The 15,791-nt window shown below is 33.7% G+C and overlaps 1 protein-coding gene across 2 annotated transcripts in view; it reads right to left on the bottom strand.

Moving 5' to 3' along the window:
- Positions 1-15,791, bottom strand: part of PLOD2 (procollagen-lysine,2-oxoglutarate 5-dioxygenase 2) — a 106,309-nt gene that overhangs the window by 22,571 nt on the left and 67,947 nt on the right. For both annotated transcript variants that reach the window (XM_001371757.4, XM_007502093.3), the window contains exons 8-11: positions 12,900-13,001; positions 9,835-9,960; positions 8,238-8,359; positions 6,119-6,223 (exon numbers count right to left, since the gene is read on the bottom strand). In XM_001371757.4, coding sequence (XP_001371794.1) covers positions 6,119-6,223; positions 8,238-8,359; positions 9,835-9,960; positions 12,900-13,001 — 455 coding nt within the window. The remainder of the gene's footprint in view (positions 1-6,118; positions 6,224-8,237; positions 8,360-9,834; positions 9,961-12,899; positions 13,002-15,791) is intronic.

Genomic DNA, 15,791 nt, shown 5'->3' with positions numbered 1-15,791 from the left:
TCAAGGTTAAACCTTTAGAAAGAAACTTCCACCTATGCTAGGCTAGGCTATATATAAACAGAAAATTCCACCTCTGAGGTTTAAGAGTGATTACAACCTGGAGACCTACCTCTTTCTTCAAAGGATAAGAAAGGTGAAAAATTAAGGACATGATCTAGTTCTCTTAACTAGGGAAATACTGAATTTTCATGAAAGACACACAGAAACAGCCTATGACTAGCCAAGATCTGGGACACCATGTTAGAGGTATTAAAGAGGGAAAGTAGACTGAAGACTGGAATAAAGGGCTACTGGCAATCTCCATGATATTCTTACATCTCTTAACTTCCACACATCATATTCTAGGCACCACCCTTGGAGTCATTATTTCTTTTGCTCTCCTTTCTCTTCCCTCATGTTATTTTAGCATTTTTCTTCTTACTCTACAATCTCTTCCATCAACTTCAATTATCACTTTGATGATTTCACTCAAATCTTTATCACCACACATGAGAACTCTATAAGATAGCAAACTTAGATTTCCAATTGCTTAGTCAACAAATCCATGGGCATATCCTACTAGAACTTTTGACTCAAATGGACCAGAAATAGATTTGAAATCTTACTGCTAAAATTTCTCTTCTTGATGTCTCTTTTCATTTATGGCAAAATCAGCCTTCTAGCCAATGATGCTAGAAATTTCAAGGTCATATGACAAGGAGTGCCATATACTAGAAAAATCATTGGAGTGGAGTCAATAGAGCTGGGTTCAAGCTTCAGCTCTGACACTGAATAGTTATGCAATTTGGAAAATCATGTCCCTTTTCTGTCTCAGCTTTCTCATTTGCAGAACAGGGAAAAAATAACTGCCATGTTGTAGCATTTGTTGTTTAGTCCCTTATGTTATGTTCAACTCTATGTGGCCCTCTTAGGGGTTTTCTTAGCAAAGATATTGGAGTAGTTTGCAATTTCTTTTCTAGCTCATTTGACAGGTAAGGAAACTGAGTCAGAGTTACATGATTTTCCCAGGGTCACATAGCTAGTAAGTGTCTGAGCCCAAAATGGAGCTTAAGAAGAATTCTTTCTAACTCCAAGCCTAGCATTTTATCCATTTTACTACCTACCTGTCCCATTATATATGGATATTTTATAAAATGTAGTTTAGATATATATATATATATTATTCACAAAATATATTAACTTATAGTCATATGTGAAATAGGTGCAAGGTATCTTTTAAGTGAATACCTTACTAAGGATAGTGTGGAGGGAGTTATAAGAGGTTTCATATAGAGAGTGGCTGTTATACTAAATCTCATAAGAAAATAGGGATTCAAAGATGTGGCAATTTTTAAATTAATCTTTTCCTGGTTAATATGACTTATGGCCTTTATACTGATGTGATGTAATATTATTATCTTATTTTTAAGCTGCCAATTTATTACTGATATATGACATTCCATCTTCTGTTTCCTTGTCTAGATTGTCCTCAGTATCTGGAATGCATTGGTTTTTCACCTTTGCCACCTCTTAGAATCACAGTTAGGATAACACAAGACTTGGCTGCATCCACACTGAAGGACAGGATGGCATGGAATATGATATTCTGGAAAGCAAGGGAACTGGGTCTACAAACAAGAATCAACTACCCGGCAAAGTTGACTATATTCTTACAGGGGATAATATGGTAATTTAATAAAACAGAAGACTTCCAAGCATTCCGAAAGAAAAGACCTGACTTAAACAGAAAATTTGAAGCCCAAATACAGAACTCAAGAGAATTACCAAAAGGTAATTAAGAAAGGAAGAAAACATTTTAAGGGACCCAATAAGTTCAAATGATTTGTATTCCAATAGGAAAAGATGATATTGGTAAATCTTAAAAATTGTTATTTTCAGGGTAGCTAGAAGTATACTTAGGGGGTACTGTGACAAACTATATAGAATGATATGTCACAATATATAAAAACTAGGGGTAAAAAAAGAGAAGAGAAATGGGAAAATAGATAAAATGGGGTAAATATATATATTTCATAAAGAAATATATTGGGGGAGGTGGGGAGAAGACCAGTATAATGGGAGGGTGACAGTCTCTAAGAAAAATTTAATCATTACAGTGGGAAGGGTCAGAAAGGTTCAAATGTAAGGAAAATCTCCAACTCCAAATTCAATCAACATCATGATCATTAACATGAAGAACATGATCATCAACAACATAATCAATGTCAACAACTACATCATCAACAACACCATCAATATCAGCATCTAACTATCCATCTTTCCCTGGCCCAGGAAAGATTTTTGCTAACCTAATAGTGTACTATACAGAGTACTGAATGAGGGCTAAAAGGCCCAAACTCTAGGCTTGAGTGCCACTATAAGTACACTGGGGATAAAAAGAAAGTCTTCTTTTTCCTGGATTCACTTTCCTCATTTATGTATGAGTGAAGCTTACCTAGACTCTGCATTAAGTTAATCAATTAAATCAAAGAAAAACCAGGTATAAACAAGAAAAAAATGATAAAATATGGCCTCAGAAACTCAGTTTCCTCATGTGTAAAATCTAGAGAAGGAAATGAAAAACCAATCTAGCATTTTTTTCCAAAAAAACACCACATGAGGTCACAAAGAGTCAGACAAGACTGAAATGATTGAAAATATTAATAAAACAATCATGACCCATAAAGAAATAGCAAAATGAGATCTAATTATATTTGCCAATCAAGGAAACCATATTTTCCTTTCTATAAGGCATCATAAATAATTCATTAATGCCAAAACTAAACATAGGCACCAACTAGTATAGAATCCAAAATTTTCAAGAATAAGTTAAATGAATCAGAGGTAAATAAACAGTAAAACTATAGTAATGGAGGATCTCAAACTGCCCTGTTAGAGTTGAATATGTTAGCCACAAAATTAATAAGAAGTAAAGGAGCTTGTAGTCCCCAGTAATAAGGGTGAACCCCAGTAAAATCAAAGCCATGGTCTTGCCAGAATCACTCCTCACATGAGGCCCCCCAAAATCTCTTCTTTCTAACCCCTCCTTGCTGTACTTTGTAAAAACTGTATGTTTTCCCAAGATATTACTGATGCAGGAATTCTGTGAGAAGCTCAGTTACACACTGACATATTGATTTATCAGCCTACAGAAAACTGTCTAAGCTTCAGTGAGGTAAACTAAGTCATCGTACTAAGACTGTAAATCATTACTAACCATTGTCCCTGTAAAAAGCTTACCTAATCCCTTAGCCTACATCACTTTCTCTAAAAGTATGTACCTGAAATCAACAAACTTTGTCACTGATCTGCAAAGAAAAAACAAAAACAAAATTGTTTTCTAAATATGTATTCACCCAAACGTGTTATCTGCAACATGACAGAATTTCAGATTTGGAAGAAATCAAAGGAAAAATCTGTATCCAATCATTCTCAGCCTTAACTTGAAGATTTATTGTGAAATGAAAATGACTATCTCCTGAGGCAGCACATTCTTTCTGGAGAACTCTAATTACAGACACTGTAAGAAGGTTCTCTTGACAACAAACCTAAATCTGTCTCTCACTAGATTCTATCCAATGACTCTCTGAGGCCAAACAAAACAAATTTATCTTCCACATGACAGTCTTCAAATAATTAGAGATAACCATCATGTCCTACACAATTATCTTTCCTCTAGACTAAAAATTGTGTTTGCCCTAGTGCTCCGATGACCCTGAAGCCCTTGCCACATCCTGATTACCTTTCTTCAGAGGCTATCTATATTGTCTAGACCCTCACATAAAACTGGATAAAATAGAATACTTCTAAGGTATCCTAATCATACTGTCCTACTTCTCACAATTTGGACACTATTCTTCCCTTAATGAGGTTAAGCATCCCATTAGCTTTCTTTTGGCTGCTGTATCACTGATTACTCACTGAGATTGTAGTCTATTAAATATTTCTGATATGTTTTCACACATAGAAAAATATCTTGTCTCTGCTTTGGGTTAATGAACATTCTTGAGGGGTAGTATATTATAGTCGAAAGGACCTTTCAAGCCAGTGAGACCTAGATTTGAATTCTACTCAAGACCTTTACTAGCTGTATGAAGCCTGAGCAGGGCAGTCAGTCTTTATGAATATACATTGTCATCTGTGAGATGGGATCAACCCATTTTCTATATAAAGATATTTTGGGACACACAATTAATCACCTACTATATTAGCTATTCTTCTCAGATCTGTAGCTCCTACATATTTGATAAGCTGCCGTTATATAAGACATGAATATCAAAGTTAAGTAGCTACTGATGAAGAAGTGATTTCCATGATTTGTTGTGCTCCACTTATTACAATTATTTTCAGCAATTAATAAATTGAAGACAAAAAGGAGCCTATTTTCCTTTTAGAAAAATAGCCACACTCAGATTTTTTATATAACAGAATGGAATGGAGGGGAAGAAGCGTTTACCATTGTTCAGTTATTTCAGTCACGTCTGACTCTTTGTGACCTCATATGAGGTTTTCTTGGCAGATACTAGCTTGCTTCACCATTTTGTCGTCCGGCTCATTTTACAGATAAGGAAACTAAGTTAAATGATCTGCCCAGGGGTACACAGCTAATAAGTGTCTGAGACCAAAATGAAGTCAAGTCTTCCCAACTCTAGCACCAGCACTTCATCCACCGTACCAACTAACTTCACTAATTAAGCTCTTACTAGATGCCAGGAACTATGCTAAATACTTTATAAATATTATCAAACAAAATTATTATCTGTAAGGTAGCTGATCTGTTATGATCTCCCTTTTATAGATAAGGAAATTGAGGCAAGTGGTATGTAAGTGATTGCCCAGCATGACAGATCTGAAATCCTTGACTCCAAACCAAACTCTCCATCCAGTATTGCCATTGCCTAATAAACACATTATCAATCAATACATAAATACCTAAATAATCAAACAACTAAACGATAACAACAATTAAAATGTCAGAATATTTTTAGTGTTTTAAGGGTTACAAAATGCTTTACACATAAAACTGCCAATATCTTAAGAGGCACTCAATAAATCCTTATCCCTAAGCTCATTGATCAAGTATCTACCAAAGCAACCATAAAGTAAATTGTTTAAATGTCTGTAAAATATTAAAAACAAAAAGGCATGGCATGGAAAATATAATCTTTGGTCAACATTTGTAGGAGGCTCATTTTGCAAAGGCAGAAAATTTCCCTAAAAATGTAGTTAAGTTTCTCAAGGAATCTCAATATGGCTGATTTGTTGCCTTTAGGTTCAAAGAGTATACATAATAATCAAAGTTTTACTTATTCATTGACTTCCTTTGCACCCTCAGTGCTTATTACATTGCCTGGCACATACTAGGCACTTAAATGCTCATTAACCTATATATTGCCTCTGGGTTCAAAGGTGCCTTTCCAATGTGAGTTGGAAACAATAACTGCATCTGATTAATGGGTACCCTCAAAACATAAGAAGCCAAAGTTCTAAAATTCTAGTAAAATCCTTATTGGAAATACCAAGGATTTAACTAACCAAGGTCACATGTTCTCAGATTTCATCTTGTATTCTCTAACCGAAATGCAGAAATCATCCTCCATGACTGGAATCCACTCTATATCTTTGTTCCTGTTGAAATATTTGCCTTCTTTTAAGTTTCAATCCCAATGGCACTTCCTTCAGTCCCCTGCTATCATGATCTTTTCCACAAGTTGAATTGGTGCATTCTTCCTATATTTATTATAGTTATAACCTAGTTATTTAGTACTCTGTGAAGAGTTTCAATCTCATATCTAACTCTGCGGTGGGTAGGTGCCTCAATTTCATGCCCAGAGATGGGAAGCCCTTGATTCAAATCTGTGTGACCCTGGACAAGTCACTTAACCCCAAATGCCTAGCCCTTACTGCTCTTCTGGCCTTGAAGCCAATACTTAGTATCAATTCTAAGATGAAAGGTAAAAGTTTAAAAAATAAATTCTATATCTTACCAACACCTGGCACTATACCTTGCAAAATATGGCATTCAATAAACATCTGTTGAACTAAATATCACTGATCAAGAACATTGTATATGATGGTTTTAGAATTGTACATAAGGATAATTTTTCGACTAGGACTCTCAGTGAATCTTTCCGAATACCTGTTTTGCTCTATCAGTATCTTCAAAGTCTTTGGATTTGTTAGAACAACATCTGCATCAAGACTAAAGTAATAATCGCACTGGCCATCCTGACGACAGAGATCCCTGAAACAAAAGAAAATGCTACAGTTAATTAGATGTACTACAGGACAATTAGTCATTTCCAAACCAAAAAATAAAACAATATAATACTCAGAAGCATAATTAGCTAATTTGAGATAGCCTGTCAAAAATGTGAAGGAAACAACATTCAGAGAGCTCATAATTGATTTTATAGGAAACATATTTTGTCATTGCAGTTGTTTAATGACAGCTAGTATTTATATAGTGCTTAAAGGATGACAACATCCTTTAAATGTCAGCTTTTGACAATTCTGGAAGATAGGAGCTCTTTTTATCCCAATTTTATAGATGAGAAAATTGTAGGAGACAGAAATTGAGTTATATGTCTAGGGTATCAAAGGTAGAATTTGAACTCATGCCTTCCTGACTGAAACTGGCATGCACCATCTCCTACCTGCAAATACAAAGGATCATGTGTGGACAAAGATTATATTAACAAAATCTCTCTCTCAATCTCTCTCTCTCTCTGGCAGACTTTAAAATCTCATACATACTTATTATTGTTATCTAATAGATTATATATCTAATAAATAATTATATATCTAATTAAGAGTACCACCTTAGTTCTGTACTATATTCCAACTATCCTTAAATACTCCAATTTTTTGATAATTTGTTTTATGAATAAAAATGCTTTAGGGGTTTGATTTTTAACAAAGCTGTATAACTATATCCCTACAAAAATTATTTGTTTGTACATTATATCATATGTACATAATACCACGTAAGTAGCAATGGAGGAGTTTCCCCCACCATAAAATTGCAGTCCCAACTTTTTTAAAATTTAGACAACTTTATATGTAAAATTCATTCTAAGATACCTCACAGAATATACTGAATAAAATAATTCAGTATTATTGTTAGGAATAGAAATTCTTGTACTTTACAATGAGGCTTTTAAACCTTATTAAAATGAACAGAACCACTTGTTACTAGACTCACTGATTCTATCTTCCTGTGCTTTGAAATTCTTATACCTGCTTTATTAAGATTTTCTGTGTCTTCCCTTATTATCAGACTGTCAAGTTTTCCTTCTAGAGGCTGTAGGCAAGCCTGCTTCTAGAGGCTGTGAGCATGTTCTGCTCCTGTCCTTTCTATAGTAATTTATTGTTTCTTGTTTGCTAATCAGACCCCAAATTGTGCCACGAATGGGTAAAAAAAATGTAAAATAAGGGCAAAAGACATAAAAGGTGGATCCGAGGGGCTTTTTTTCAGTGATACTTACATGAACTTTGTGATTCTGTTAGCACTTGTACCTACTACATATAAAAATTTTATTGGTTGTTGACTTCAGTCTGTAAATTTGGATAACTGGGTGGCACAGTGGCAGTCCTAGGGTCAAAAGATCTGAGTTCAGATCCAGGATCAAGAGACTTATTTTGACCGTGGGCAAGTTGCTTAACCCTGTTTGCCTTAGTTTTCTCATCTGTCAAATGAGTTGGAAGGAAATAGAAAACCACTCCAGTGGTTCTTTGCCAAGAAAACCCCGCCAAATGTCACAAAGATTATAAAATGACTAAACAGCAACAATTAAATAGTTGAAGTTGTGGGATAAGTGAACTCCAGATAAGGAAGGAATTACTACTACATGTTTGTGGTCTGTGTATAGTTATATTAATTTTTAATGTTAGCAAATACATACAAATTTTTGGCAAGTATACTCTTCAATGAAACCCCTGCCATATCAGTTTTCTATTCCTCCTTCAAAACTAGATATTTATTTTTAGGGTCTTCAAGAAAATAAATGATGAATACTTAAATAAATTAATTCTAACAGTAAAAAAAAAGAAATTAACAGCATCAATAGCCTTCTAAAATATTACCCTATGGCCTACTGATTCAGGAATGAATAGGAACCATTAATATTTATTTATGTAAAAACATTTTAACTTCCTTTAAATTCTATGGTTACATACATATGGCTATATTATCTATCTATATATGTATATATATATAGTTATATATATTATTAAATTATAAAATTTGGAAAACCTACATCCCCATATTTCTGGCTTCTGCTTGACTTAGATTTTCCTCTGGACCAACAATTTTAATATTCTTGATCACATCTTTAGCTTTTTCCCAAAATTCTTTGATGTGCTTTTCATGATAGACCTCCTGTAACATAGAAATAAAACTGGAATTGAAGAAAATAACACCAGATAGGTAAGAGGTGATTAATGGGTTCTGAAATGCTACTTATACAACAGATCTTATTTTGCAAAGGCTTATTCTAATAAAATAAGATCCACTTGGAAAATGTTGCATTTTATTGTTGTTTGAATATAACTTGTGTTTAAAGAAGTATGCATTGGAGCATCATTTAAAAAAAGAAAATTTAAAAACTTTAATTATATATATCGATGCTTCCCCCAAATACAAGGATTTGAATCATGAGGTTACAAGTCAAAAGAATGAAAAACTGCATTCAAAGTGTATTCTAAAATACAATGTATCATCATCATCATACTTTGAAGCAATAATCCCAGCTTTTTTCTATTAGTAGTCACCATAAAAACAGACATTCTATCACTCATTTTTTAATGTTACCATTTATTTTTATACAGAATATAATAATATACTACATATGACTTATTATCAATATGTATTAAACTATAATTAAATATGCTTATCCAAAAGAAACAGATTATCATATTAGCTATATCCACAAATCCATGTCTCACTTTTCCCCCTTCCGGCCCCCTCCTCAACAAGGTAGGTAATACGATATAGGTAGTAGGTGATGACATGCACAAAGATTATCTGCAACATTTGATACATTGGCAATTGTTAGTAAAGGATTATTACCATTTCATTGCATCATGGGAGTTGTTAAGTGTGTAGTCCAAAAGAAAAACCTCTGAACCAACTAGGTTATGATATGGATGCCATCATTTGACAAATAAGCAAACACTTTGTAATGAATATAACACAGATATCTTTTTTTATCCCAGATAGAGTGTTTTTTAATAGTTATAGTGTATTTCCCTTGTAACTCCTGAAGAGATGGGACATGACATTGTACTTTTATCCACAGTTTGCAGACAAAGGAAGACAATATTTAAGAATATAATAAATGGCACATTAAGCCAGACTAATGGTCCTTTCTGCCAAAGAGCCTGTCTCTGACAGAGGCACTGAGGAACTTTTGGATACAGGATGTTTTCCTTCATTGACATCAGCATAAATGTTACCCCTAGTCAAGACTCTTTTAAACTGATTAGTTGTTGTATTACTTCTAAAAATATGCTAACAATTCCTTTTCCAAGCTGTATCATAACCTGGATATAGTGAATTTTAGAAGTTTACTAGTCCTTGGATTCTGAAATTCTGTTTCAAGCTTCAGTCTTCAAAGCTCCAGGATTCTGTTGATTTATCTGTGTTTTCCCAATCTACGCCCATCATAGATTTAAAAATACTGATTATGTTCCTACTTAGTCTTTGTCTAACCTGAGTGAAAAATCCCATTTTCCCCACAGAATATCGTGGTGCTTTTAAGGCATCCTTTCTTATATGTAAGTCTCTACTGATAGTCCATCTTTTTGAGAACTGCCCTCCCCTTTCCCAATAGAATTCTTCATCCAAATACTTACCTTGTTATGAATGAATAATTTAATAGCTTCTTTGGGGTAATCCAGTGTCAACAATAACTCTAGAAATCGAGGTAGGAAAGGAGTTGGCTGCTCAATGAAAACACCAATTGTTACCCTTGGATAGTCCTAGGAAAAGGCAGGAAAATGTCTTTATTCAAGTAAGCCTCAATTTTGGCTACATTCAAATGTTGATTAGACAGGAAAATGCTGTTTTTTGGCCAATTAGAACAAATAAAAAAGGAAGCTTACCACCTGGGGGAAAACATACCTATATTCTCATTATAGTATGATCTGCAAAGTATGGAAATCAATGTAAGGTAGTTCACTCTTGAATCTTCTTCATGGTGGTTTGACATCTAGTCTAACTGATTAAACTTAATGTTGAATGTTCAAATTAAGCCTTCACTCTCCCTTTTAAGCAGTAAACAGTACCAGTAAAGGAGCAGCGATGTGGCCCAGTGGGGAGAGTGCTGGGTCTGGAGTTAGGAAGACTTACCTTGACAAGTTCAAATCTGACCTCAGCTACTTATTAGCCGTGTGATCCTGGGGAAGTCACGCAACCCTATTTGCCTCAGTTTCCTCATCTGCAGAATGAGCTGGAGAAGGAAATGGCAAACCATTCCAGTCCCTCTGACCAAAAAAAAAAAAATCTGACAAAAAAATGCCCCAAATGGGCTTCTGAGGAGTCAGACATGATGACTAAAAATGACTGAACAACCAAAGACAATAACAGTAAAAAAAAGAAGAAAGCATCAATAAAAGGAAATGGACAGAGAAGATAATATTATTTGAACAATATAGGGCTTATTTGGTTAAAATAAAAAAAAAACCTTTCATCTTAACATCAGAAATGTAGACCATAAAACAGTTAAAAACTAAAAAAATGATCAGAAACCAGACCAGGCAATTTAAGCCCCTTATTTTAAAAGTGAAGAAACTGAGGCCTAAGGAAGGTTAATTGCCTTGCGTAGGATCACATAGAAATAAAGTAGGAGTACTGGGTTGGGAAACAAGATTTTTGGACATTATGCTGCTTCCTACTGCTAATGGAACCAAAATTTTGCAGTTCCTAAGCTCCTTTCAAAATAAATGAATGTTATCCATGTAATCTTTGTAATCCAACTTGACATATTATTTGAAGGTGGTTAGAATAATAAATTCATTCTAAATATATACATATTTAGAATTTATTATGAATATATATACTTATTCTAGAGTTTTAAATCTGTAACAGGTTGTACAGATGTAAAACAATCTGCAGGAACAATTTAGAAATTCAATTAAAAGGCTAAACAAATATAATTATCCTAAACAAATACTGAAATTACTGAATTTAGTTGATAATGAGAACAATAATAAAAATAAGGCAATAATAACTCTAACAAAAATGACAATAACCATAATAACAATTAACTATTCTTTATATAGCACTCTGAGGCTTGTAAAGAGCTTTAAAATTTAATTTTATCCTCATGATAATCTTGAGAAGTCAGTGCTATTATTATCCCCATTTTACAGATGAGGAAAGGGAGGCAAAAAGAGGTTAAGTGATTTATTCAGGGTCTCATAGCTAGTAAACACCTGAGGCTAGATTGGAACACAGATCTTCTTGGCTCCATACCCATGGCTCTATTCACTGGGCCAATTAATTATATTAACTTCAAAATGATGATTTTAATGACTATTGTTTGTAACTTTGAATTTCTTCTGTTATTTCCAACTTCTCTGAAATTATAGTCATTTTATGAATTGAGATTTTTCATTTAGATACAGTAGAAAAGAAACAGTTATTATTTTAATTCCCATCTTACACAGTTAAAATAAATGAGAATGAAACAAGTAGGAACTGTAGCTCTCTTTGTAAAGACAGAACATTAAGTTCTGCAAAAAAGATCATTTTAAATCATCTCTTCATCATATCTCTATCCAGAAATATTCTGGCATTCTTTCTGAAAAGGAAATATTCAGTTTGTTATTTAAAAACCTGGCCAAAATGTCTTATTTTCAAATAAAACATGCCCCTGTTCAGTAGCTCTTAAATGTGCACAACTTATTCTTTATCTCCCTTTAGATACTGGTTAGAATATAAATTATTTACTCTCAGAAGCCTGCCTTTTTTACAGTTAAATTTTGTTCTCTTAAATTATTTCACACTGATGAGGCCAGCAGTTTGTTAGAAACTCATTGCTATAAATTTTCATGATTTTATACTCTTTCTATCACATATTCCTCATGGAAGTTAATATTCTTCCAGGTTATCAATGAGATATGTTTGAAGCAAAATGATGCTGTTATGTATTAAATGTTCTTCACTAGCCCGGACCATAACAGTAGTAGGTATGAAGAAAATACTACATGACTAAATAATGACTATTTCCAGAGGTTTGTCTATTAATTTAATATACTGGCTACCAAAAAAAATTCAGCTAAGTGTCCACAGGGAAAATATTCCTAAAAGTCTATAAGTAAATAACATTTGATTTTAAAAGGACCTAAGTAATATTACACTTTTTTCTTAACAAAAGAGACCTACTAGATTGCTAACTAACATGGTACTAACTCATAGCAAACAGCTATATCCAGGCTGAGTTTGGGTATTTCAGCCAAACTTGTGACGTCTAAGAAATTGGCATCCTTAAAGTTTAGGAAAACTAGATTCTCTATGTATAAGACTATATACAGTATTTTGCCATCTGCCTTATTAGAGAGAACTATTGACTGGCAGAGAGCCTAGTGGTAACTTTTGGATATAGGAAGCTTTGGGTCCATGTTCCACATCTGACATGCTGTATCTCTGTGAAAATCACGTAATCTCTTAGTAACATAAGCAACTCTCTAACGTTAAAAGTTAAGTAATGATGGAGGGAGTTTTTTTTTTCCACTTGAAGTTCCCTAGAGTGATGAACTCACAAGTCTGGATGAACAATTGTAGCAACAGAATGGAAAAAAAGGACCTACCAATTTAGGTATAAAAACCTCAAATTATTATTATTTTCCTCCAAACAAATTCAAAATCAGTGACAAGTCCTAGTCTGTGAGCACATTGCATGTAGCATTATACTTACTTCAAGAGTTGATAGGTCAATTACATCCAAGTCACACAGAGTACATCCATTTTCCTGTGTCCAAGCATTAGGAACATAATTTCCAAAATAGTTTAGTTGAATCTAGTAAACAAAAAAGAAAAAAAAACCCTCAATAATGGAAAGTCTCCCTCAACTATTCTCATTCATCCCAATATTTCCAGAGTCAATTTTAGACCTTTTAAGGGTTCCTTAAAAAAACATCAACTACTACTATTCATGGCCTCTAGAGTTTCAAACTTTCACTTCAGCATAAAATAAGTGTAGGTAGATGAGCCAAAAAAAAAGTCATCATGAATAAGAGTATGTTCTATTCTTCATTTAAAGAACAATAAAATGATTCAAAGGAACATAGTCGTAAGATAAGAGAGAGAAAAGGAGGACGAAGAAAGAGATGATGACATACAAAGTTCCTAATTCAGTTATGAGTTCCAAAAGTCCAGTAAATGACTACTTAGGATACCACATGCCAAATGTACTTTAGCTGTGTGTTGTAAATCAATTTGAAGGCAGGTGAACATTCTTAAAGGTATGACTGACATACTCATTTCATGAGTTTTTAGCTTTTACAGAGAATTAGATTCTAATTCTGTTAGGAATTTTCCAATTCATTACATCCTTCGCCCATGGTAAATTGGCACACCCTATTTTTACCAGTCTACTGGGGAACGACTCAGCCAGATGGCCTTCAGGACTAAAAGATGCCACTTAAAATTCCTACTTCTTCTTTGAACTCAGTTTAAGCACCATCTATGTGAGGCATTTTTTGGATAACCCCATTCACCAGAACTTCATCACTGATATCATCCCATAATTACTTAGTATATATTTTATATGTAATTGTGTATGCACATGTTTTTTCTTCAGATAGAATGAAAATTGCAGAAGGGGAGAAATCATTTCATTTTTGTCTTTAGTTCTCAGTACAGTGCCTGGAATACAGTAGTAGATGCTGCCTCCCCTCTCCCCAAAACCTCTAAGCTTTTTTAGCATCACCATGGAAAAGTGGGTAGAGTCCTTTTTTCTCTTCCACCTAAGATTACAGGATTTAGAGATAGAAGAACCCTTAGAGCTCTGACCCTTCATTTTACAAATGAAGAAACTGAAGGTCAGAAAATGGAAATAAATCTCCTACCCATCATTCAAATGGGTAGAGAATATAAGCTCCTTATGATCAGGTTTCCTTACTCTCTCCCTTCCTTCCTTCCTTTATCCTTCCTCCCTCTCTGTCTTTCTCCCTTCTTTCTTTCCCTCTCTCCCTAACAAGGTATGTGAAACATAGTCAGCACTTAAATACTTAGTAATTAAAGTACGAGACTTGGCATTTAAACTCAGACCCTCTGACTTCAAATCCCTTTCTCCTTCCACTATATGACACTGTCTTTCATGGCTTATAGGATCCTACTGGTTCAAACTACTCTCCCATTTCACAGATGAACAAATTGAGGCTTAGTTTTTGTTTTTCCCAAGGTTACACATATAATACTGGATCTTGACAAGATAGAACACTGAGTTGAATTTAAGAAGAAAAAATTCACTGGGGAAAAATGGCAAGTCTTGTACTTCAGCTAAAAAAAAAAAACTACTTCAAGGTATTTTGATGGAAAAAAAGCAGTTGTTCTTAAAAGGATTTGGAGAGTTTAGTGGACTGCAAGTTCAATGAGTCAGCAGTGTGATATGTCAGCCAAAATAGGCTAATGTATTCTTGGGCCACAGTAGGAGGAAGAACAATTCCAGGAATAGGGAGGTGTTTAGTCTGTATTCTGCCCTAGTCAGACCTCATCTGCAATAATATGTTCTATTCTGTGCCACTTGGTTTAAAAAGTAAAGGACATATTTCAGGATCAGAGTGGTCCAAGAAAGGGCCACCAGGATAGTAAAGAAACTTGAATTCTTTATATATGACAATCATTTGAAACAGTAGATTTATTTATCCTGCTGATGTTTGATTTAAAAAAAAAACAACCATCTAATAAGAATTGTTCTAAAGTACAATGACTCATATGGTCCTTGCCTTAATTTCTTTAGATGTAAAATGAGAATGATAATAAATATAAAACTCATCTTTCAAGATCATATGAGGCTTAAAGGAGAAAACATAAAGAGAATACTTTATAAACTTTAAACCACTATATAAATGTCAGTCACTACTCTTCTCTGTATATATACACATGTACATGAACACAAAAAACACATTCTTTATAGCTGGATAGTCATATATAGGCATTTTCACACATATGAATATCCAGCTACATATCTAGACATTATTCTTTGGAAAGAAGCATGACACAGTTGAATAATGTATTCCTCATTTCTGTAAGAAAAAAAGGATTTCAAGAATTAGGTTCCTATGACAGATGAGAAATAAGCAGTCATTAACATTCATTAGCCAAATAAGATTTTTTAAATTCCATCTACTGAATCATTCTGATGTCCTTTAAGTGACCTACTACAATAAAAATGAAACCATTTTTACTTTAAGATGTCAAAATCAACTTGGCATCCACCACCCATTCATTTCACAGCTCAGAAATATCATATCCTATGAATAAAAGCATTATTTTTAGAAATTATATTTATAGGATGGTTTGGTAAATTTTATTTAGTGATGATTGAAACTTGCCTTTGGAAAACTCACAAAGATTATCCTTCATTAATCTCTTTCTTTTTGCAAAATAACTTAACGTTGAAAAGAAGTAAATGAAACGTTAAAAAAAAAACCTAAAAACCAGGAACAATTCAAAGATGTGCACCAAAATTACAGATATAAACTTTGAGGATATTTCTTTGTGCCCTCAAAGAAATGTTTCATGAGGCAACACTTAATTCACATATTAAATAATTAAGACCATCAGAACTCTTGTGATAATTTAA

This window comes from Monodelphis domestica, chromosome 8 (assembly GCF_027887165.1).
Source record: "Monodelphis domestica isolate mMonDom1 chromosome 8, mMonDom1.pri, whole genome shotgun sequence".
Taxonomy (NCBI): domain Eukaryota; kingdom Metazoa; phylum Chordata; class Mammalia; order Didelphimorphia; family Didelphidae; genus Monodelphis; species Monodelphis domestica.
Note: the sequence above shows the minus strand (reverse complement) of the source record. Positions and strands in the feature narration are given on the sequence as shown.